Source organism: Colobus angolensis, unplaced genomic scaffold, assembly GCF_000951035.1.
Source record: "Colobus angolensis palliatus isolate OR3802 unplaced genomic scaffold, Cang.pa_1.0 Scaffold216, whole genome shotgun sequence".
Lineage (NCBI taxonomy): Eukaryota > Metazoa > Chordata > Mammalia > Primates > Cercopithecidae > Colobus > Colobus angolensis.
The window spans coordinates 63858-79547 of NW_012115333.1; the positions used below are offsets into that span (position 1 = coordinate 63858).

Below are 15690 nucleotides of genomic sequence, written 5' to 3' on the forward strand. Positions count from 1 at the left end.
ATTCCTTGAAACAAATGACGATAGAAACAAAACATACCCAGACCTATGGGATACAGCCAAAGCAGTACAAAGAGAGAAGTGTATATCTAAAAGTACCCACATCAAAAAAGAACAAAAGAAAATCAAGAAGAGCTAATACTAATCCTACTCAAACTATTCTGAAAAACAGAGAAGGAGGGAATACTTCCAAACTCATTCTACCAGGCCAGTATAAGCCTGATACCAAAAACCAAAGACGCAATAGAAAAAAAAAAAAAAGGAAGCTACAGGCCAATTTCCCTGATGAATATTGATGCAAAACCCTTCAGCAAATACTAGCAAACCAAATTTAACAATACATTGATAATTTGACTTCTTTCTTTCTAATTTGGAGGCCTTTTATTTCTTTCTCTTGTCTGATTGTTCTAGCTAGGACTTCCAGTACCGTGGTGAACAAAAGTGATGAACGTGGGCACCTTGTTGTGTTCCAAATCTTAGAGGAAAGACATTCAGTCATCATCATGACCAAGTGCAATATATCCCAGGGATCCGAGGACAGTTCAACATATGCAAATCAATGTGATACACCATATCAACAGAATGAAGGATAACAACCATATGATCATTTCAATTAATGCTGAAAACCCCATTTGATAAAATTCAGAATTCCTTCGTGGCGGAAGCCCTCACAAAACTGGGTATAGAAGGAACATACAGACCCACAGCTAGTATCATACTGAATGGGGAAGAACTGAAAGCTGGGGAAAGGGAGAAGCTTGGAGTGGCTCAGTCTAAGTCTGAAAGCCTCAAAACAGGGAAGCTGACAGTACATTCTAGTTAAATATCTTTTTTGGACCCATTAATTATTCTCACCTCTCCCTCACCCCTCACTACCCTTTCCAGCCTCTGGTAATTATCCTTCTGCTTGTTTGCAGATGACATGATCTTGTATTTGCAAAAACCTAAAGACTCCACCAATAAACTCTTCGAACTGATGAACAAATTCAGGCAAGTTGCAGGATAGAAAAGCAACACACATAAATCTAGCATTTCTACATGCCAACAGCGAACACTCTGAAAAAAAAAAGATCGATAAAGTAATCTCATTCACAACAGCCAGAAATAAAATAAAATACCTAAAGGATTCGTTATTTATTCCAGTCTTCTCTGTCTGGCTTGTTTGGATTTTTATGTTTGATTAGAGATTTTGTGTAATTTACCTGTTGAATGTCATTTTTCTCTGCTAGGCCACTGCCTCCTTTACAGCATTAGATGGTGCCTTAAGCCCAAGTTTGCCTTGTCTCAAGCAAATGATCAGACTGCTGCCCATCCAGAATGGGGGAGGTCCCAAAGGTGGTATCTTGGCAGTATGGAAGAGCTATCTGGCTAAGGGTCTGTGCCCAGGGGGCTCGTGGAACATTCCACTAACAGTGTGGCACTGTTAAACGACCACTCTGATTTGGCATCTCCTCTGACTGAGTTACAGAGCAGAGGTTCCAGGGCTGAGGATGATAGTTCTGCCTCCCCTTTTTGTCTCTGGCTGTCCTCAGGGACATTTCTCCCCTCAGGCACTCACAATGCTTCCTGTGGGTTGAATCAGGAACAGGTCTCCTGCCACGGAACCCAAGATGGTGCGGAAGCTGACTGTTCACCTCAATATCACTTCTTCCAGTGTAGAAACCATGATTCGGCCAGCGCAGTTGCTCACGCCTGTAATCCTAGCACTTTGGGAGGTTGAGACTGGCGGATCACCTGAGGTCAGGGTTTCAAGACCAGCCTGGTCAACATGGTGAAACCCCATCTCTACTAAAACTACAAACATTAACCAGGAGTGGTGGCGCAGGCCTGTAACTCCAGCAACTTGGGAGTCTGAGACAGGAGAATTTCTTGAACCCAGGAGGCAGAAGTTGCAGTGAGCCAAGATCGTGCCATTGCACTCCAGCCTGGGCAACAGAGTGAGACTCCGTCTCAAAAAAAAAAACCAGACAAATCAAAAAAAGAAAAAAAAAAACACACACAGATGTCTCCACACATACGCTAATCTTGAATGGTATCTGCATTTCTCCTGTCTTTGTCTGTTCAACACTCAGGCTCTTGGTGTTCAGAGCTGGCAGAACCTACACACACCTCCTCACTGGCACCAGAATCTGTGTCTGTGTCTCACGCCCATCCAGCCCAGGATTCCGGCTGAAGGAAGGAGGCAATCCCAACTGTCAGGGAGGGTGAAGGCAGGACAGGAAGCTTAAGGAAATCTCATGTGACCTCAAGAGGCGGTCTGAAAGACTTAACAGGCACACAGAAATATCACGTCTACAAAAACCTGCAGCCTTGGGGATTGTGGAACAGTATTTGACAGGGACCATCCAAGAAGAGCCAGGCCTAGCAGCCACACTTGCCCTGGAATGCAACTGGCCATTTCAAATCAAGGGTATGGAGTCAACAGGTCGCTTACAGGACGCCAAGGATGTGGAAGACGCCTTCCATGTAACTGCCAGCGGGAAGTTTTTTTGGTTTTGGTTGTTTGTTTTTAGATGGAGTATTGCTCTGTCACCAGGCTGGAGTGCAGTGGCACAATCTCGGCTCACTGCAACCTCCGCCTGCCGTGTTCAAGTGATTCTCCTGCTTCATCCTCCCGAGTACCTGGGACTACAGGCGCCCAGCAGGCAGTTTTCACCAGGTTGGCCTGCTGGCACCAAAACAGACTCAATGCCCCCACCTCTAACCAAGAGACTACCCTGCCCTTTTCTTCAGTGCTCCCTGTGCCTTCCCTTTTGCTCGGCCACCCACCAGGATGTGGCGTCTGCTTCCATCTGGCTACTGAAACTAAGGAGGGAGACCTAATGGGATTTGGAAACAGAGGTTTAAAGATGAGGGCTAATAGAGGAACTGAGGATGTCGCATGGGTTTCTGGCCCAGATGAACTGACCGTGTGCATGGTGGCACTGGAGGAGCATAATGGCTCCAGAAAGAGGACTGGGCCCGAGTGGGAGGATGAGCTCCGTCGTGCTCCTCAACAGCATGGAAATAACCATGCAGGAGAGGTGACCAGCATCAAGCCACAGGGAGAGCAAGGATGCTCATGACGGAGAGGACAGTAACATGGCACAACCGTGACAGTGAACTGCAGGAGGAAAGGCAAGAGAGACTGGGGTTCTGAAAGGAGGCACTCAGCTCCTCCTGAGGGTGAGGGAGAGTAGCGCTGAACAACGGGAAATGTGAGACCCGAAAGTAGGAGGAGACGAGGAAGGAACATGAGCAGGGTGTGTTGGGAAAAGGCAGAAAATGTTCCTGTGGCGGGGCAGGGCCCCCACAGCACCTAGACCCAGGCACTATGGTGACTGCAGGACTGCTGCTCAGAGGCCGGCCCAGGCGCCCTACAGGGAGAGGCCCCACCACAGAGAGCCAGGTGAACTGTTCTTCAAGTGCCAGAGAACGGACCAACACCCCACACCCCCCAACACTCCCAACAATTGCTGAGAGGGCAGACCAAACACCACAGAATATGAGAACGACTTTATTTCAAACTGCTTTGAACTGCGTTGGGAGGGAGCAAATGCAGCGGAAGAGTAGAAACCCTGGCTGAAGAGGATATGGAGGGAACTCGCTTGGCTGCAGCTCCAGAGCTCCAAAGGTAGCAGTTGCTCATCTTGTAGGAAGATGCTGGCTCCAACCTGTGAAACAGAGCAGGCTCAGGGACAGGACCCCAGCCAGGGCCAGCCCACAGCCCTCCTAAGCTACCGGGACTGTGGGAAGGGGCATGGTGTGTGCAACACTCACTTCAAAGGTCCTGGAACTTGTCAGTGAGGAACTGCATGGCCGCTGAAACAGAAAGGCAGAACCAGGCACTCCAGACCCAGGGAAACAGAAACCCACCCCCTGCCCCCGTGGAGAATCACCTAGCCCTGCAACCAGATACCCCTCCAGCCCTAGGACTGACTCACCCACCCGTCACCTGAATTAAATGTGGAAATGCCTTCTAAGCGGGAAAGTAGTTCTCAGGTGTTGGGCCACCCCAGAACCGTTCAGAACGTGTTCCAAAGACAGATAAGCCAGCCAGCAGGCAAAAACCATATAAGCCGTATCAGGCAGCAGTTAAAGGAAAATACATGAGGTATCTCTAACCGTCCTAAGAGAAGATCTCTGGGACTCGTGGACAAAGTGTACACGGAGTTCGGATGACACACTGCCGTCTGTGCACACCCTTAGCTGGAAAGGCACAGAAGGCTCCAGGGCCGGGCCTGCTTGATTCTCTTCCCCAAAGGAAAGTCAGTCCCAGTGATGCCGCCTGTACCTGCAGTCCACCCCCATCCCCAGCACCTGCAGAAAGACACCGCTGTCCATCCCTGCCCCAGCCAGGGCTCCATCATACCTAGTTGGTCTCTAAGGTCATCAATTTCCATCTGCAGCAGGATGCACTAGCCCGGTGGAAGATAAATGGTTAGTCAATTCTGGCCTCCTCTCTCCCCGTTCTCCATCTCTCCCCCAGTCCTTACAGCCCCCATAGCCTGCAGGCCAGTGGTGAGGTGGATTGGCACAAAACCCTCAGTGGAAAAGAGGCACCACTCTGCATGGGTTATGGTAGGCAGAGGGGATTGGGGGGGACACCTAAATCAGTTTAACCTGGACATGGATCCCACCATCTAGCATGGACCTCAATTTCTAAGAGTAACACACAGCATTACCCGAGGGCAGCCCGGGGCTCCCGGGGGCTGCTGCTGCCTTTCTGGTCTTGGGGGATGGACAAGTGGCTGCTGGTCACCTGAAAGAAAACACAAAATCCAGCTTCCAAGCCTCCCAGTGAGGTGGAAGGGACCTAGAAGGGTCTAAAGTGAAGCACCATCACCCTCTGCTGGCAACACGTTGCCCCTGCTCTGCCCAGCAACTCCAACCCTCCCTCTGGGACTGTCTTCCTTGTTCTCCTGTATGAGCCCATGTGCACCCGCGGCCCCCTAGCATTGTGACTCCGGGTTGGACGCCAGTAGTGGGGTAGCCACAGCCAGGCCCTGGGAGGGCCAGTGTGGCTGAGCAGGACTTAACAGAAAAGGGCTCCGTACCACCGAAAGTCTTCTTCCAGAGTTGGAGTTTGGGGCACTGCTCCAAATCGCCCCCCACCACACAAACCCCACTCAGAGAGGACGATGTGACTTAAAGCCAGCCCCATCAACACCCCATTTCCCGTGGGACACCTGCCTGCGTGGGCAGGGAAACCTGGGAGCACGGCTAAGCCCCCATAAGCGACAGAGACAGAGGTTTCCTTCCCGACCCCTCTCCCCTCCACCCCTGTCAAACCCGCAAGACTCACCAGAGGGTGCATGGCTTCTGGGCACTAGGCGTCTCAAGGTAAAGGCCGAGGGCTGTGAGGTTCCTAGTACTTGGGGAGCTCTGATGTTGGGGTCACCACTGCTGTATTCTCCACGACGCACAGACAGGGAAATCAGCTCTGGCTTCTGTGTGGGAAGCTAAAACAGAAATTTCTGAGTCGGGCTGGTGGTGAGTAAACATGGGGAGGGGCTGTGTTAAGGTGGACACTCCAGACTAATCTCATTAGCACTTTCTCCCTCAGTCAGCCCCAAGACAGGAGGGCTTGCTTAACAACTAGGGAAGGAGGAATTGGGAAGTTGATGAGTCTACACGCCCAAGCTTTGCGCCCCACACATTAAGGAGTCCCGTGATCCAAACCAGCTGCCAGACCTGCCTTCCATCCCAGCTCCTCTCTCGGGGAGGAGGCAGAACAACTGCACTGTCCAGAGCCAGGCCTGGCACACACAAAGTGCTCCCTTTAATGTGTGCCCCTATGAGGAGGACTCCAATCGGGCATCCTAGTGTCCCCGGGCTCCCGATGACAACCCTCGAGCAAGGGATAGAGGTGGAATGGGTAAACAGGTGTGTACTGGAAGAGAGGTGAGAGGGGGGAGACAGAAGAGAAAGAGGAGGAGAGGGAGGAGAAGAAAGAGGAGTGCAGCGAAGACAGCCTACTCACTTGGGCCCTTGGGACGTCATCTCTATTTTGGTCATTATCTTCTCTGGTAGCAGCCTGGGACTCCCTGGTTTTCCTTCCTGCAGGTTTCTTCCCAGGGCTGCTGTGCTTGGGCTCCTTGGGTCTCGTGGACTTCCCCAGGAGCCCCACACCAGAGACTGGCGGGAAGCTGGCCGGATCAGGTGGAACTGCTGAGTGTCTCTGCCCCCAGGCAGGAAAAGCTCCCCGCAGGGCCGGTTTTGGCGCACCCTCTAGGGATTTCTTCTCCTGGATCACCTTCCTTCCCAGAGGGCCCCGGGGTAGGGGCCCTCTAACGGCAGCTCCTGAGCAACTGGGCCTGACCCCCACCTTTCCCCACACCGTGCTCTGCATTTTCTTCAAGGAAGGCGCATCCAGCTCTCCCATGGCCGGCCTCTCCACTACTGGGGTGAGTCTGCGGGGAGGAGAGGTCAGGTGAGGTCCCTGAGCCTGAAGGTAACTCTCCCTGCGGTGGAAACTGGGGCGTCTGCAAGTGTCTGCTGGCTTCTTGGGGCTTCCGGGCTTGGCCTGGCTTCCTTCTTTGGTGCTGCTAATGATCACCCTAATCACCGGTAAGTCACTGCTCTCATCTGTGGAATCAGAGTCGTCAGTATTCAGCCCAGCGGGGCTTTCCGCAGAGGGCTGCTGGGGATCCACTTGGATGCTCAATCTGCTCTTCAAGGCCCTTTCTGGGTTCTCCCAGGCCGGTCCTGGCCCAGGAACACTGAGGTGGAGAGGGCCACCGGAGGACTGCTGCCATTCTCCAGGGCAGGGGTTCAGCGCGCCTCTCCCACTGGGACCAACCTCCAGGTCCGCCCAGATGTCAGTGGACCCTTTGGCAGCGGCGCCTTCTGGGGACGGGTGTCCCTGGACGCTGGACGGCAGCATGATGGTGGCTGGCTCATCAGCCAGGTAGGACGAGTAGTCCACACCGTCCCCTTGGTCGCCGACCGGGGTGCCAGGCCGGCCTTCCTGGCCCCAGAGCACCACCCTTCCCTGCTCTATCAATTTGCTCTCAGGCTCGAAACTGAAGCCCTCAGGATCTGTGAACCCGCTCTCCCCCTTGCCCTCACCACTGCGCTGCCCCCCCAAATCGAGGCCTCGGCCGTGGCCGTGGCCCTGTGGGGCTCCAGGGCTGGCGGTGTGGGCCCCGGCCTGCTTGCCACCCTCCGGGCCGAAACCAGCCCCGCAAACGGACACTTCATCTGTGGAGCTCATGGCGCCCGCCAGTCCAGACAGCCCAGGCTGTGGGGAGACGGTCGTCCTGGTAACAGTGGGAGAGGAGAGCCGAGCCCAGCCAAGCCCAGCCGAGGGGGACACTTTCAGCTTTGAGCCTGAGAGCGAATTGAAAGAGCAGCAAAGGGTGCTGTTCTGACACCGCCACCCTCACCACAGTCAGCTCACGAGATGTCGCTGACAGCGCGAGGCTTACGGGCTCCCTCAAGGCCTGCGTCCTGCCTTCTCATTGTTCCACGCCTTCTCATTGTTCCACGCCTTCTCATTGGTCTGCCCATCACCAACCAGCACGCCCCTTGTTGGGCGAGGCTTCCGGGCTTTACCCAATCAGGAAGAAGACTCTTGGATTGCCCCAACGCCCGTCTTTTGACTGGGTGGGTGTACTTGGGTCAGGTCTTGGGGCCAGGGCCCACTGGAGCTGTCGATCCACCTCTTTCTTCCTGTCCTGCTGCCTCTGGCCAGGCACCTACTTTCCAATGACAGCCACATCTCTGAGCACCAGTGTCCCATTGTAAGGCAGAGGTCAAGGGGAGAGCTGCCCCCAGCTCATAAGCTTGGGAGAATAAATGTCCTGATGCACGAGAAGCACCAGACACACAGAGGAGCTATCATTAAAAAGTAGGGAGGGAGCAAGACAGCAAGAAAAGAGATGGATTGAGAGCTCCAGTGCACCCTGGCCCCAAGACCCGACCAGAGTGCATCCACCCAAATGACGGGCGTCGGGGCAAACCAAGAGCCTGTGTCCCGATTGGTTGAAGCCCAGAGGCTTCACCCAACAAAGAGTGCACTGGTTGGTGGAGGGGGGACCAATGAGAAGGCTCGACACCTGGGTCAAAGGCGCACGGAAGCCACGCGCTGTCTGGGACACTTAGTACTTCTGCCTGCTGTGAGGGCAGCAGGGTCCCGAAGGCGTCGCTGTTCCTGTCCCGTGGCCCGCTTGGCTGGACTTGGCTCTCCCCTCCCGCCATTACCAGCATGACCGTCTCCCCATAGGCCAGGCTGCGTGAACTGGCGCCATGAGCTCTCCCGACGAGGTGTCCGTTTGGGGGGCCAGTTTCGAGCTGGAGGGTGGCGAGCAGGCTGGCATCGGCACGGTCAGCCCCAGAGCCCCACAGGGCCACGGCCGTGGCCGAGGCCTCAATTTGGGGGTGCCGCGCAGCGGCAAGGGCCACAGCAGGTTCACAGATCCTGAGGGCTTCAGCTTCGAGCCTGAGAGCGATCCCAGTGGGAATGGCGCGCTGAGCCCCAGCCCTGGAGAATAGCAGCAGGCCTCTGCCGGTCATCTCCACCTCAGTGGTCCTGGGCCAGGCCGGGCCTGGAAGAACCCAGAAAGGGGCTCGAAGAGCAGATTGAGCGTCCAAGCAGATCCCCAGCAGCCTTCTGCAAAAGGCCCCACCAGGATGTCTACCCACGACTCTGATTCCTCTGATGAGACCAGTGACTTACCACTGATGAGGGTGGGCACTCGCCACAAAGAAGGAAGCCAAGCCAAGTCCGGCAGCCACAAGAAGGCAGCAGACACATCCAGACACGCAGGCTTCCACTGCAAGGAGAGTTACCTGCCCGTGCCAGGCCGTTTCCTGACCTCTGCTCCCCACGGACTCACTCCAGTCGTGGAGAGGCCGGCTGTGGGAGAGCTGGAGGACTCTCCCCAGAAGAAAATGCAGAGCAGGTCCTTGGGAAAGGTGGAGGCCAGGCCCAGCTGCTCAGGAGCTGCCACTGCAGGGGCCGTGCCCCGGGGCCCTTCAAGGAGGAAGATGGCCTAGGAGAAGAAGTCCCTAGGGGGTGCCTCTCAGCTGGCCCTGGGGAGATTCTTTCCTGCCTGCGGAGAGAGACTCTCAGCCGCTCCCCCGGAGCCGGCCACCTCCCAACCCTTGTCTGGTGTGCGGCCCCAGGGGATCTCCAAGAAACGACAAAAGCCTAAGCACAGCAGCCCTGGGAAGAAACCTGCAGGAAGGAAGACCAGGGAGTCCCAGGTTGTGGCCAGAGAAGATAATGACCCAAATAGAGATGAGGTCCCAAGGGCCCAAGTGAGTAGGCCCTTCTCACTCTCCTCTCCCTCTTTATCCTCTTCCTCTTCTGTCTCCCACCATACCTCCTCTCTTCCAGCACACACCTGTTTAGCCATGCCCCCTCTATCCCTTGCTCGAGGGTTGTCATCAGGAGCCCAGGGATACTAGAATGCCCAATAAGGGTCTTTGTCGTAGGGGCACACGTTAAAGGGAGCACTTGGTGTGTGACGGACATACCTCCGGACACTCTGCAGGGGTCCTGCCTCCTCCCCCAGAGAGGAACTGGGATGGAAGGCAGGGCCAGCAGCTGGTGAGGTTGGGGTGATCCCCTAAAGTGTGGGCCACAAACCTGGGGCATCTAGGCTCATCAACTTCCTGACTCCTCCTTACTTAGCTGTTGCCCGAGCCACCTGGAAGGTAGCCCGGGCTATCTCAGTATCCCCAGTGTTTTCCCTGGCTGGGCTCTGCCTCCTGGCCTGGGGCTGACTGAGGGAGAAAGTGCTAATGAGATTAGGCTCCAGAGTCTCCACCTTACCACAACCCCTCCCCACATGTACTCACCGCCTGCCCCCACCACCAGCCTGACTCAGAAATTTCTGTTTTAGCTTCCCACACACAGGCCAGGGCTGCCTCTCCTATCCGTGCATCATGGAGAACTCAGCAGTCGCAACCCCAACATCAGAGCTCCCCAAGTTCTGGGAACTTCAGAGCCCTCTGCCTACAGCTTGGGAGGCCTCCTGCCCAGACGCCATGCATCCTCCGGTGAGTCTTGCGGGTTTAATAAGGGTGGAGGAGAGAGGGGTCGGGAGGGAAACCTCTGGCTCTGTCGCTTCTAGGGGCTGAGTCTTGTTCCCATTCTTCCCTGCCCACCCAGGCAGGTGCCCCACCGGAAATGGGGTGTCGATGGGGCTGGCTTTAAGCCACATTCTCCTCTATGAGTGGGGTTTGTGTGGTGGGGGGCAATTTGGAGCAGTGCCCCAAACTCCAACTCTGGAAGGAGACTTTCAGCGGTATTGAGCCCTTTTCTGTTAAGTCCTGCTCAGCCACACTGGCCCTCCCAGGGCCTGGCTGTGGCTGCCCCACTGCTGGCGTCCAACCCGGAGTCACAACGCTAGGGGGCCATAGGTGCAAGTGGGCTCACACTGGGGAACAGGGAAGACAGTCCCAGAGGAATGGTTGGAGTTGCTGGGCAGAGCAGGGGCAACGTGTTGCCAGCAGAGGGTGATGGTGCCTCACTTTAGACCCTTCTAGGCCTTTTCCACCTCACTGGGAAGCTTGGAAGCTGGAATTTGTATCCTCTTTCAGGTGACCAGCAGCCACCTGTCCATCCTCCAAGACCAGAAAGGCAGCAGCAGCCCCCGGGAGCCCGGGGCTGTCCTCGGGTAATGCTTTGTGTGGTTCCTAGAAATCCAAGTCCACACTAGATGGTGGGATCCGTGTCCAGGTTAAACTGATATCTGGGTCGCCCCACCCCATCACCACCTTCTGCACCCCACAGAGAGAGGGTGCCTCTTTTACATTGAGGGTTTCATGCCAACCCACCTCGCCACTGGGCTGCAGGCTATGGGGGCCGTCAGGGCTGGGGGAGACAGAGAGGACAGGGAGAGAGGAGGCCAGAATTGACTAACCATTTCTCTTCCTCCGGTGTCTCCTGGGCTAGTGCATCCGGCTGCAGAGGGAAATTGAGGACCTTAGAGACCAACTAGGTATGACAGAGCCCTGGCTGGGGCAGGGATGGACAGCAGTATCTTTCTGCAGGTGTCGGGGGTGGGGATGGGCTGCGGGTACAGGCGGCATCACTGGGACTGACTTTCCTTTGAGGAAGAGAACCAAGCAGGCCCGGCCCTGGAGCCTTCCTGTGCCTTTCCAGCTAGGGGTGTGCACAGACAGCAATGTGTCATCTGAACTCTGTGTATACTTTGTCCACGAGTCCCAGAACTCTCCTTCTCTTACAACAGTTAGAGACACCTCATGTGTTTTCCCTTTAACTGCTGCCTGGTATGGCTTATACGGTTTTTGCTTGCTGGCTGGCTTATCTGTCTTTGGAACACATTCTGAACGGTACTGGGATGGCCCAGCACCTGAGAACCACTTTCCTCCTTAGAAGGCATTTCCACATTTAATTCAGGTGACGGGTGGGTGAGTCAGTCCTAGGGCTGGAGGGGTATCTGGTTGCAGGGCTAGGTGATTCCCCACGGGGGCAGGGGGTGGGTTTCTGTTTCCCTGGGTCTGGAGTGCCCGGTTCTGCCTCTCTGTTTCAGCGGCCATGCAGTCCTTCACTGACAAGTTCCAGGACCTTTGAAGTGAGTGTTGCACACACCATGCCCCTTCCCACAGTCCCGGTAGCTTAGGAGGGCTGTGGGCTGGCCCTGGCTGGGGTCCTGTCCCTGAGCCTGCTCTGTTTCACAGGTTGGAGCCAGCATCTTCCTACAAGATGAACAGCTGCCAACTTTGGAGCTCCAGAGCTGCAGCCAAGCGGGTTCCCTCCGTATCCTCTTCGGCCAGGACTTCCTCTCTTCCACTGCATTTGCCCCCTTCCCAACGTAATTCAAAGCAGTTTGAAATGAAGTCGTTCTCATATTCTGTGGTGTTTGGTCTGCCCTCTCTGTGATTGTGGGGAGTGTTGGGGTGTGCCAGGTGTTGCTCCGTTCCCTGGAGCTGGAAGAGCAGTTCCACTGACGCTCTGTGGTGGGGCCTCTCCCTGCAGGGCGCCTGGACCGGCCTCTGAGCAGCAGCCCTGCAGTCACCATAGTGCCTGGGTCTAGGTGCTGTGAGGGCCCTGCCCCGCCACAGGAGCATTTCCTGCCTTTCTCCTACACACCATGCTCATGTTCCTTCCTCTTCTTCTCCTACTTTGGAGTCTCGCAGGTCCCCTTCTTCAGTGCTATTCTCCCTCTCCTTCAGCAGGAACTGATGGCCTCCTTCCCGAACCCCTATCTCTCTCACCTTTCCTCCTGTGGTTCACTGTCCTGGTTCTGCCCTGTCACCATCCTTTCCATCATGAGCATCCTTGCTCTCCCAGTGGCTTCACGTGGATGACCTTTCCTGCATGGTTATTTCCATGCTGTTGAGGAACACGACAGAGCCCATTCCTCTTTCTGGAGGTATTATGTCCCTCTGGTGCCACCACGCACACGGTCTAGTCATCTGGGCCAGTAACCTGCGTGGCATCCTCAGTTCCTCTTAGCCCTCACCTTTGAGCCTCAGTTACCAAATCCAGTCAGGTCTCCTCCTTAGTTTTAGTAGCCAGGTGGAGGCAGAAGCCACATCCTGGTGGGAAGTTGAGCCAAAGGGAAGATACATGGAGTGCGGAAGAAAAGGGCAGGGTAGACTCTTGGTTGGAGGTGGGGGCACTGGATCTGTTCTGGTGCCTGCAGGCCAACCAGGTAGTAACTGTGGGCCGGGAGATACATGGAAGGCGACTTCCACATCCTTGGCGTCCTATAGGCAGCCAACAGTCCCTTCAGCAGCCTGTCAGCTCCATACCCTTGATTTGAAAATGGCCGCTGCTTTCCAGGGCAAGTGTCGATGCTAGGCCTGGCTGTTCTTGGATGGTCCCCGTGAAATATCATTTCACCACCCTCAAGTTCACAGGTTTTTATTCATGTGATATTTCCATGTCCCTGCTCAGTCTTCCAGACTGCCTCTCGAGGTCATACGAGATTTCCTTGAGCTCCCTATTCTGCCTTCACCCTCCCTGACAGTTGGGATCACCCGCTACCTTCAGCCGGAATCCTGGACTGGGTGGGCCCCAGATTCAGGAGCAGATTCCGATTCCAGTGAGGAGGTGTGTGTAGGTTCTCCCTGCTCCCATCACCAAGAGACTGGGTGTTGATTAGACAAAGACAATAGAAATGCAGATACCACTCAAGGTTAGTGTGTATGTGTGTGTGTGTGTGCGTGCACACACGCACGCGCCTGCATGAGCATGCCCCTGCATGCACCCGCTTGGGAATCAAATTAAATGGGGGTGCTCTTCCTTGAGCAAGAAAGGGCTGATTCACGGAGTGGAAGCAGTGATGAAGGATCCATGAAGGATCAAATGCGCAAAAGCAGGGCTGGGATCTACCTTTGACAAGAGGTGTTGTTCAATTCTAACACCTAGGAGGGTGCAGAGTGGGACAAATGGGACGTCGCCAAACACAGCGATGGGTGTCGGGCTCTCAGAATGCTGGAGGTGCCACAGTAGGCTCCCAATCCTCCGCAGGATGAATGGGATGTATCAGCACTCCCGTGTGTGGGTGCAGTGATAATGCCTCAGAGTTGCTGGTTGATGTTTCATCTAGGAAGCAGGGAGCTCCCATGGGAAGGTGCCATGACTTGAGGTAAGGGAGACACAGGCAGGGTGGGAACAGTGCAGGTGGAAAGCCAGAAAGAGGGACTACCCTGGGACAGCTGGTCAGGCTCGGTACCGCCTTCCCACATACTCTCACTGTGTCTCACTGCCGGGACGGAGTGAGACCATCACGTACGTGGAGGGCCAATCATGGGCCTCAGAGATGTAAACATCTCTGTTTACATCTCTGTTTACCCACAGTGGTGGGGACATACCCCATCGACATCGAACCCCTTGCCCGAGAGGGTTGGCTTCATTCCTCAGGCCAAGGCTTTAGCCCTGACATAGGTGGTTGTTTCTGCAGGGACAACACAGTAGACTGGTGTCTGGGGAAAGACGTGTGTCAGGGACTCTCCAGCTTGGGTTTTTGCCACTGGAGACATCTAGGCAAGTTCTGGTCGGGGAAGAACTCCAGCCCCAGTCACTGCCCCGGGGGGCATGGGCCATGGTCGACACAGTGTGGAAGGGGAGAAGCCCGTGGACAGTCATGGAAGGCATGAACCCATCCCCCGGTGGCTGGATTTGCAAGCCCTGCCTTTCAGCACACCACCTCGGTTCCATATTCAGACTACCTCCCACACAATAATGGGGCTGTAACATGTACACTCCAGGCCATGGTCGGGCGGAGCCTTCCGCTTCTAGGGGATATAAGTGCAGAATACGAGGCTCCTCGGATTAGAGGAATCCATCTGGGCCCCAGTGGAAAGGAGGAGGTCGAACACCTCCACTCATTCAGTGATCCCCTTTTGCTTTTCCCTCAAGCCTCCTTTCCCACCAAGAGGATTGTGGGGTCCAGCCTGGAGAGACTTAGACCCCCTCCCGCCTTGTCCTGCCACTCAGCTCAGACGGGCTCCGGAGGTCTGGCGACCTGCCTGCCTGCTCTCGATGCAGCCACAGTGGCGGAGCCCTGAGCAGAATCCCACCTACACCCGGTGCCAGGGCTGCCACAGGTACATTTCCATATGAGACCTCTTACTCCGTTGGCAGAAAAGAGCGTCTCCTCTTCAGACTCCAGCTAGGGCCGAAGGTGGGTGAGTCTCCTAGCACGCCCGCCAGCCACAGTCCCCAAGGGTGGCCTTCCAGGCTGTGGCGGAGGCCCCGGGCACGGCACACGGAGATGTGGGATGGCAACCACAGGATCATAGTGGTCATGGTGAGTAACAGCCATGAACTTTAGCCCGCCTGGAATACACTCCTGGGTGAACTCGGACAACCTCCTGCACATCTGTCCTCAGCCTCCAGGCCAAGAACTCCTCCTTTTCCCCTAGAGATTTTCTCATCATCCCTTTCCTCGAAGGATGAGGCCAACACTTGTATTTGCCAGGTACGGCCGTGTAGGCTGTGGCCGCCAGGGTGGCCGTGCAAACTCTGTCTGTGGGATTCCAGGGTGCCCCGTTCCCATGATCCAGCGTGAACAGCGCCCATGTGGTTGTGCAATGTTGAAGTCCAGGTCACGACCATGCAGAGCAAGGAACAGAACGTTAGCAGGGTTTTGGAACCCTCCTGTTTGCCCCATCCCGATCACTACCCGCCCCTTTGCACACCCCAGAGGAAATCACTCTGCTGACTTTTCCAATAATCACTCACTTTCCTTTAAGTATTAATAATTGCCATTTAATAACCCTCACCAACATATAAAAGTTAGAGGCAGTTAAATGTAAAATTATATGTTTGAAACAATACACACACACACACACATACACTCTCTCTCTCTCACACATACACGCACGCACACACACACACACACTGGGATAACTCAGAAGCCGGCCATTTGACAGTTATAAGGTGATCAAGCCAGGTAACTACTACCCAGGTCATGAAACTGTACATTGAACCTTTAGAGAATTGCGATCTGAGTGTCTTTCTCTGAAGGAAGCCAAATACGCGTGCTACGTACTGTGTGATTCCACTTATATGACATTCTAGAAAAGGCAAAATTCTAGGAACAGAAAACAGACTGGTAGTTGCCAGGGTCTGAGGGTTAAGACCGGGAGTTCACCACCAGAGGGCGTGGGGGAACTTGGGGGAGATGGCCATGCTCTATATCTATATATATTGTGCTGGTGTTTTTACAGCCATATGCATTTACAAGATCTCATAGACTTCTAAGTAAGCTATAGCCCAATAGTCCT

General features: G+C 54.8%; 2 protein-coding genes across 2 annotated transcripts; one reads left to right on the forward strand and one right to left on the reverse strand.

Moving 5' to 3' along the window:
• Positions 1-3477: 3477 nt before the first annotated feature.
• Positions 3478-7192, reverse strand: LOC105512600 (uncharacterized protein CXorf49). The gene is made up of 6 exons (XM_011943081.1): positions 5960-7192; positions 5282-5438; positions 4662-4738; positions 4349-4394; positions 3757-3798; positions 3478-3650 (listed from the first exon to the last, which is right to left on the reverse strand). Exons 1-5 carry the CDS (start codon positions 7190-7192, stop codon positions 3758-3760), a joined length of 1554 nt encoding a protein of 517 aa, XP_011798471.1. The 3' UTR covers positions 3478-3650; position 3757.
• Positions 7193-8226: 1034 nt separating this feature from the next.
• On the forward strand, positions 8227-11809 carry LOC105512647 (uncharacterized protein CXorf49-like). Its single transcript, XM_011943177.1, is given in 6 exon segments — positions 8227-9240; positions 9828-9984; positions 10528-10604; positions 10883-10928; positions 11484-11525; positions 11632-11809. Coding segments are annotated over 5 exon segments (1335 nt in total). The 3' UTR covers position 11525; positions 11632-11809.
• The last annotated feature ends 3881 nt before the right edge of the window (positions 11810-15690 follow it).

Excerpts from the sequence above, each read along its gene's own strand:
- LOC105512600 (XM_011943081.1), bottom strand. The coding sequence starts at position 7,192 with ATGAGCTCCACAGATGAAGTGTCCGTTTGCGGGGCTGGTTTCGGCCCG. Across the intron at positions 5,439-5,959 it reads ATGACGTCCCAAGGGCCCAA|CTTCCCACACAGAAGCCAGA; the intron begins GTGAGTAGGCTG and ends TTTCTGTTTTAG. Across the intron at positions 4,395-4,661 it reads GAGCCCCGGGCTGCCCTCGG|TGCATCCTGCTGCAGATGGA; the intron begins GTAATGCTGTGT and ends CCACCGGGCTAG.